Genomic DNA, 8,802 nt, shown 5'->3' with positions numbered 1-8,802 from the left:
CAGTATGCTCAGATACCATGCTTGGTATGAAATACTAATGGTGGGCTCTGATACCACACCAGTATACTAATTTACTAATAGTTTTTGTGTGAATTCCATGAGAGGGCCGGATATGTGCTATTGTGATCAAGTGGAACATGTTCATGCATTGATTAAGTAAAGAATCGTGACTAAGAGTCTATATCTGATGTGATTGTTGATATATGTGTTGACCTGTATTACTATAGTGTGGTTACCTATTTACATTCATGTCTTGTGACTGGCCATATGATCCTACAAGTACAATGTGGTTGTGTATCAACAATGGCGGAGAAGGAATGTCTTGATGTAACTGATATAGTTGTTGACACGTGACTATAAGGTCACATGTTTGAACTGTGAAAATAGTCTCTTGCAGAAATGTTGGACAAGATTGTGTACAATAGACTCTATTTATCAGATTCTTCTTCGAACCCCACACATAGTAAAAATTTAATACATCAAACTACTCTTTTATTATAGGGAGAGTATAAAGGTTCTACACCCATTTAGGGATATGCTTTGAGATATTTTAGAAATTTGTTTAAAGAGATTTGAGGAGAAAAATTAAAAATTTAGTGAAATTTTAAGAAGCAAGAAAAAGATTTTGAAATTTCAATTTTTATTTTGATGGTTCGATTTAATAGACATAAACATGTTTGAATGGATATTATGTGCGAAGATTACAACGTAGGGTTATTTTATGCCAATTATAAGTCTTATACAACGCATTTTCAAAGTTATTTGATGTAATCTTTTTGCTTAAAAGGTAATTATCATAATTACATTTTAAAAAAACAAACTAGATATTGACAAGTGGCACAAAAACTTGTCCCAATTTTGGGACGGTAATATTTATCTTCAAATATAATGGTTTATGGTACTTAATTTTTATTTTTGCTACTAATTTAATGAAAAATTATGGAATAACTTATTTTTAATTATGACCTAATTTCATAAGACATAAACTCATAGCACTTTTCTTGAACTTCTGCCTTGTCCGACAAAAGTTCTGTAGGAATAAGTTATGTCTCTTAAGCCATAAATTTATAGATTATGAACTGAACTAATGTCTCTAACGACATAAATTCTGTAGAAATTAAGTAGCATAACAAGGTATAACTGTGTTACATTACGATATGGAAATATAATTTTTTTGCCTTGTATATTTTATTTTCTGATGTCAGAAATATTTTTCCACTTTTTTGTTATTTAATATATCGAAGGACAAAAATTGAACACCAACCCAAAAAATTCCCATCCGTGAGAATGACCCGGATGGTGAAGCTTGGGCTCAAGAATCGAAGTTGGCGGTTTGGGTTTTCATCGTGAAGCCCAATCCTTTTTAGTTTTTATCCTACAAACATAAATAAATGGAAAAATTACAGAAATCTCACATTTTAGTTTACTTATTACCATTATTTCCTATAAGTTTTACAAATCTCCAAAATCTCTTATTTTTGGTCATCAGATTAGTGTATCAACGCTTATATTATTGTATCTCGCGCATGTATCAGCGCTTATATTATTGTATCTCGCGCATCACATTAATGTATCAACGCTTATATTATTGTATCCGTTTGAGGAATTTCTGTAATTATAAACTTTTAAGGGATAGATTGTAATTTTGCCTTAAAAGTATGTGATTTTTGTAATTTGCCCTAGATAAATTGATTTTTTTAAAAAAGGAAAAACTACATAATTTGACATACTTCACTATCATAGTCNTTATATTATTGTATCCGTTTGAGGGATTTCTGTAATTATAAACTTTTAAGGGATAGATTGTAATTTTGCCTTAAAAGTATGTGATTTCTGTAATTTGCCCATAATAAATTGATTTTAAAAAAAAAGGAAAAACTACATAATTAGACATATTTCACTACCATAGTCCATATGTATTATTATTATCTATATTTTAAAAATATTACGTATCTTTACCATTAATTAAGAGTTTTCTACTATATATTGAGAAATATATACTTAGAAACATGTATTTTTTTGCTACCATTTACACTAAAATAGAGAGAGGTGAGCGAGATTTTATTATGTACATCATATACATGTGAATCACACTAGATACATGTATGTGATGTGATTCACATGTATTTAGTCCCGTATACATAGGAGAGTGGCGAGCAAGACGTGAGAAAAGTGAAAGAGGTGAATGAGATTTGTTATATATCCCAGATACATGAGAATCTACTTTGATACAATATATATTAACAAATTTGACCCCGTGTATCTTGAGATACATGTATTTGAACACACCAAAATATGATAAGATACGTAATATTGCAAATTGAAGTGTATCTAAATAATTAGCTCCTAATAAGGTTAATGTAAGTTCCCCAATAAAAAAAAGAGCCACTAATTGCTTCTTATTTGAATGATAAGTAAAGTGAAAGTCCAAGTAAATTATCATTGATCTCATGTTAGCGGGAATTGGTTATATTCCTAATATATTATTTCCTAATTCATAATAAATTTATAATACTTCATAAATTTCATTTTAGGTAATTAGAGTATTTTGATAGATGATATAATTTAGTGAAAATTGTGTGAAATAGCAAACTATTAATTCAAATTAAATGCTATAGCCATAGTTTATTCATTTGATTCGATATACAATTAGCCATTTTTGGTATACAATTAGTCATTTTATACATTTCGATATAAAATGTATAAAATGCGTTTGTGTTTGTATAAAGCGAGAGAAAAGTATATATACATATACAAATACATATATTTTCATCCTATATACTTATAATTATACAAACTAAATTTCATATTAAAACTATGTAAATCCTAAAACTTATACTTGTACAAATACAACTCTTATTATACAAATTACAATGTATAAATAAATTTATACAAAACTGAACAATTTGTATAAACATGATGTTTCTAGCGTTATACAAATCAAAAGCTCCATAGCAAACAAAAAATTTGTTATGGAGCGCAATTATGCAAACTATAGTTATAACATTCAAATATGATTTTTATGTTTGCTATATGTGAAAATTGCTCCTACATACTAATTTTAAATAAAATAACAAAGATAGTTTTTCAAACAAGTAGCAAACAAACGGTCGGGAATATGAATAGGTTGAAAATAGGTTAAACATAAAATTATATTACTTTATTCATAATAAATACTGATAAAAAATAAGTTAATCAACGGATAAAATGTATATCCATATTAGGAAAAAGAAGCTTTACGTAAATAGTCGTCGAATCATTGTTATACATGAATTATATAGTAATTATATACACTTGTACACATATTTCACATAGATTATACATATATTATATATTATGTTTGTTTTTTGTTTTAATCGATTATGTGAAAGGCTATTTAGATTACTTCTTCTTCATTTTATCCATTGCCAAGTGAAAATACAAGCTAAAAAAAACAAAAATAACATGGATATCCATATTATGCATTTGGATATCCATTTTCATTATATAATATTGATATATTTGATCAATTTTTAAATATTCATTTAGATAATTACTTGTTCCTTTAACCATTTTGCCCCACAATTTTCAAGTATAAAAAGGTTTGCAAATGTTTTTCAAGACAAGGTGTCATCAACATAAACCATTACACACACGCACATAGTGGCCATGGGAAGCACAAATTTGGAATCCAACAAGTTAGAAATGTATCAATTTGGCCCTTTTGAAGAAGATGAGGGTTTCCAAATTGGGTTTTTGATAGGCCAGAGATTCTCCAAATTAATACAAAACAGGTTATCTACTGACCTTATTCTTCAAAATCAACTACTCCCTTTTGCTCAACTCCAAAATTCCCAAACACTTATACATACTTTGTCTCAAACAAACAAGAACAAGTTCCCTAATTATTGGAATGAACTCAAAGGAATTGCTCAAGGAAGTGGTGTACCCTTTCTCAATGTGAACTTCCTAACTTACCCTTCTTCCCTTTTTTGTATTTTGTGTATTCTGATTAATTTAAATTCATATCGTGTAGGACTTATTATAGAGCTAGGGGCCTAAAGGTTCGTCTAAACTAAGATTTTGAGTTTATGAGCTCTGTATTCTAGAAAGTTGAGGTCATTGTTTTTTTGGTAGCTTCTTTATACTCCCACTGTCATAATTCATGTGATGTTGTTTGACTTGACATGAAAATTTAAGAAAGACAAGTTTTGGAATTTGTAGTCTAAAACAAGTCACAAGTGTTTGTGTGAGTATAAATCATCATTTTAAAGTTAAATTATTATTAAATAAAGAAACGTGTCATTTTTTTGGGATTGATTTAAAAAAAAAGTGTGTCATATAATTTAGGACAGAAGGAATTCTAGGTTTGATTTTTAAAAACAAATGCAAGGTTTGAGCCAAAGTTAATATGCTATGTTGAACCTGTAACCAAAGTTGTAGCTCCACTCTAGACTATATATATGAAGTTGTATTATGGCAAATGTTGAGTCACCTTGACTTTCTTATGTGCTTTGCGTAGTGAAAATTTTGATTTTGCCACTTAAAAGATCCATTACATTAAATGAGAAGCACCTTAGTAGGAGTTTTTTGTACTTCTAAACTTTTAATTAAGGGCGGAAGGATATCATCGACTCCCCAAAACGACTTTATTGTCTATAAATTAACAAACTGATATTTTTTTTTCTTTTGGTTCTCCAGATTTTACTATTGAATTTTAGGAAAGAAATATTGCCTTTCATTCCAAAGACAGAGGAATATCCCAAGGACGAAGACATTAATGATGACTGTTCTGATATTCTTGTTGTTAGTAATTCCATGGCTGTGGCAGTTCATAATGAGGATGCAAATGTTGCTCTTGTTGGACACACGTAAATTATCTTGTTTTTTTTTTCCGACATAATACATAAACAATCATTTAAACTTGGCCGCAGCTAGCAAGTAAACACTTTGAGTATACACATCTAGACACCTCAACTCGTCTTCATTGTGTTAGTTGAACTTCCAAATTTTATATGTCACTTTAGTGTCGGGCATCCACGAGACACAGTGGGAATGGTTTGGTTGTCAGTTGAAACCAAGTTGAGGTGTCTAGATGTGCATTTTCAAAGTAGAAGTGCTTACTTGCCAGCCGAAGCCATGTTTGAGCGCTTGTGTTTGTTTTATGGCTTTTATGTTTTACAGCAAGAAATCCTTGTTTTATATATATGTGGTGTTCTTAAAAAATATGATCCTTTTCCGTTTTCATTATATTGCAGTTATTTGGTTAAGGTGAAATTATCTAATGGAACAACATTCACTGCTTACACATATGCTGGAGAACTTCCAAGTTGTGCATTTGGATTTAATAATCATGGAGTGGTATACTGATATTCATTTCTTGTCAATTATCAGTAATATTTCTAGTTCTGATTGTATTTATATTTGAATTATATATCAATTATAGGCTTTTACATTGAACTCAGTACCACCATGTGAAGAAGAGATAGTAGGTGGTGCAATTGGTAGAAACTTTGTGTCCAGAGACCTGCTTGAAGCAACTAGCATTGAGGATGCTCTGGCTGTAAGCTCTAAGTTTTCTTCTCTCTTTTGATTCACGTTGTTAAAAGTCGCATATTGGTTGAGGGAATGAGTTATTGTTAGGTAGTCTTGTCATTCTTCACCTCATGAGCTAGTTTTTGCATTGGTATATTACTCAAAATAGACATTCAAACTTCGCCTCAGCTGACGAGTAAGCATTCAAACTTTGACAGTGCACATCTAGCTAGATACCTCAACTTGGTCATAACCGACTACTAAACACTCCACTTGTCTTCACTTTGTCTCATGCACACCCAACGCTGACATGACACATAAATTTTGGAGGTGTCTAGATGATCATTTTGTAAGTTGAAGTGTTCAACTGACACAGTGGAGATGAGTTGAGCTGTCTAGATATACATTTCTCAAAGTTGGAGTGCTTAAGACCAAGTTTGAGTGTTTGTTTATGTATTATGGGTTTTGAGTTATATGGTATTGAGGCTAGAGTCATTCCAATTGTTTGAGCCTCATACCTTACTGTTTATTTGCACTCCAAATTGTCTAGTTTTTGTGCGTGCAGGGAGGGTGTCGGGTGTTCCATATTGGCTGAGAGGCTACAATGTTGTTTCCTTGTATTGTCTTGGATCATCTATCCCTGCCTCACGAATTAGCTTGTGGGCTTGAGTTAGGCTTAGGTTCATTTTATTAACACAAGATGGTAACACGTTTTTATGTTCATCATTGAGAGATTCCAGAGGATTCAGTCATCAGAAGCTTCAGTAGGGCACAGCTATAATTTGATAGACACAAGGACTCGAAGGATTTTGAACGTTGAAACTGCATCAAGAAATCGAATTTCAGTTCATGAAATCGGAGAAACTCCATTCTTCCATGCTAACATGTATCTGCATCTTCAAGTAAAGCAGGCAAGTACACTTTTTAAACTTTGCGTCACCTATCAGTGCATTTTATCCATCATAGAATGTAATATTTCCTTCTTCTTATGGACGCTTAATTACTGCCAGTTATCTTTTAGGTGATCTGATAACGTAATACACTCTTGTCTATATTTTGGCTAATGAAGGCACAAGATGAGAACTCTTTGAGCAGGCAAACAAGAGCATCTTCTTTAGCAAAGGAATCAAAAAGTGATTTTTTAGCACTTGTTGGTGACATGAACAATGAGAAGTATCCTATTTACATGACAGGTAGTTAGTTGAATTCATCAAAAATATTGCACATATTCCTCTATTGATATCCATTTTATTAATAAAATTATGCTTCTTTAACCTTATTTCAGGTCCATTGTTGTACACACTTTGCACAGCTGTGATAGATTTGGATGAAAAAATTCTAACAATTATAGAAGGGAATCCGAAGGAAAAACAAGAATCATATGTCTTCTCATTGTCCTAAAAGAAGTAGATGAAGGGAAACTTTTACTTGTTCAAATAACAATTAAGGTGAAGTAGGGTCAGGAAGAACGAATCATAAAGAGATCCATTTTGCAAGTTAGTTATTACGTGTAGAATTGGACTAATGATGTATACAGTATTGGAGTTGCCGATGTAGATGCTTCATAGCTGGTTCTCATTCTTTAGAGACTACAAGTGTAATAAGAGTAGATGTTAGATGGTTCTATTTCTCAATCTTTTTGACTTGCCCCTATGAAACCAAGGTAAAACAACTATTCACGAAGGATTGCTCGAAAAGTTGAGGATTAGTACTCATTTTTAAAAATCAAATGGATTCGGTCTTATATGTATCCCATACGAGCTCCCACCTTTTTATGCTTCCATGATAACTCGAAGTGATAACCTTAAGGTTGGAGGTGGAAAGTGTTTACCATGTGAGCAACTCTTGTCTCTGATAGCAATAGTATTCCCATTGAGTGGTTGTAATTGGGGATTTTCGATATCATTCTTCTCATTCACAATGGAAACTCTACCTCAAGAATATTGGATTGGCCGAACCTCACATTATGTTATTTATTTTTCTCTATTTATTTTGTATGTGTTTGTGTGCTAGTTGAAGTATATTTTAGCTTCATTGATATAATTAGAACAAAACAAAAACAAATTATCGATCATCCATCAAATTCTCAGATTTTCATATACCTTTATTATCAAAGAGAATTTCACACTTATTATGCATTTTAAAACAAAGGTGAGATATTAAAAATAGGAAGAATTCATACTCACACATGAAAACGTTGAAGTGCACCAAATTGGATGTACAAATGTCCACTAATTATTTACACTTTAGTTTAAAATTAATTAGTACTAATGGGCTATATGGTAGGTTTTGGCGAGCATAAAATCACAATTCATATTTCATACCAATATTATACGATTGATATATTGACTTGTGAAACCACACAATAAATCAAAATTATAAAACAAATTCATTTAAATGTGACACCACGAATTATACATAATTTTCATAACATTAATCTCAAACAATAAAGACACTTATTTTCAACAATCAATGTAGAAAAACATTCATTATTAATAGAAATCAGCATTTACATCTAAATTGCAAAAAAACGTGTAAAACAAAATCGTTTTCAACATCTATATCCATTACAGAAGATTTAACAACAAAAAAAGACACAAAAATATTATATAACCTTAATTATGGAATGGATATCTTCTCTCTTAATTACGTTATTAGAGTATTATTATCTTATATAATTACTAATTAGTGACAATTACACTTTGTTTGGATGGTTGTTACGTATTGTTTTATAATGTGTTGTATTGTGTTGTACTGTATCGTATAATAAATATAATATTTGAATAGATTGTATTGTTTTCCATCGTTATATAATGTCACATATCGATAATTTGAATGACAAATCTACAAGAAGAGTAGAGTATAAGATAGAGCTACTATGAAAATATAGGGTAAACGACAAGATATAATTATTAAATTATTAAATAATAAATAAAGATAAAATGAGAAAATATTAAGGTAACGATGCGATCATGTCAAATCGGTCGTTACAGAGTCTTTTCGTCGTAACCTAAGTCCTAGATTTAAACAATACGATACAATAGATTTAGTTAGCAATCAAAACAAACATTATATCTAACTGTCTATTTTAAAAAAAATATTAACGCAATTTACAGAAATATAAAGATATATTTGATTGTAATTTTATGAAAAAAAAATTTCTACCAATCAACAATACTTAGTTTATTAGAAAACTGATTGCCTACTTTTAAGAAGTGAAATATATATATATTTATTAATTAACCCATTAAAAAAAGGTTACACCAACTTTTAAGGAATTCTTTAAAT

At 30.5% G+C, this 8,802-nt stretch overlaps 1 protein-coding gene across 1 annotated transcript; it reads left to right on the top strand.

The window, feature by feature from the left end:
* The first annotated feature begins 3,597 nt into the window (after window positions 1-3,597).
* Window positions 3,598-7,439, top strand: LOC125862034 (uncharacterized). Its single transcript, XM_049542009.1, has 7 exons — window positions 3,598-3,939; window positions 4,681-4,850; window positions 5,238-5,340; window positions 5,426-5,542; window positions 6,255-6,425; window positions 6,584-6,707; window positions 6,800-7,439. The coding sequence occupies exons 1-7, from the start codon at window positions 3,649-3,651 to the stop codon at window positions 6,913-6,915; spliced, it is 1,092 nt and encodes a 363-aa protein (XP_049397966.1). The 5' UTR covers window positions 3,598-3,648; the 3' UTR covers window positions 6,916-7,439.
* The last annotated feature ends 1,363 nt before the right edge of the window (window positions 7,440-8,802 follow it).

This window comes from Solanum stenotomum, chromosome 4, assembly GCF_019186545.1.
Source record: "Solanum stenotomum isolate F172 chromosome 4, ASM1918654v1, whole genome shotgun sequence".
Classification (NCBI taxonomy): domain Eukaryota; kingdom Viridiplantae; phylum Streptophyta; class Magnoliopsida; order Solanales; family Solanaceae; genus Solanum; species Solanum stenotomum.
This window is presented reverse-complemented; position numbering and strand designations above follow the sequence as displayed.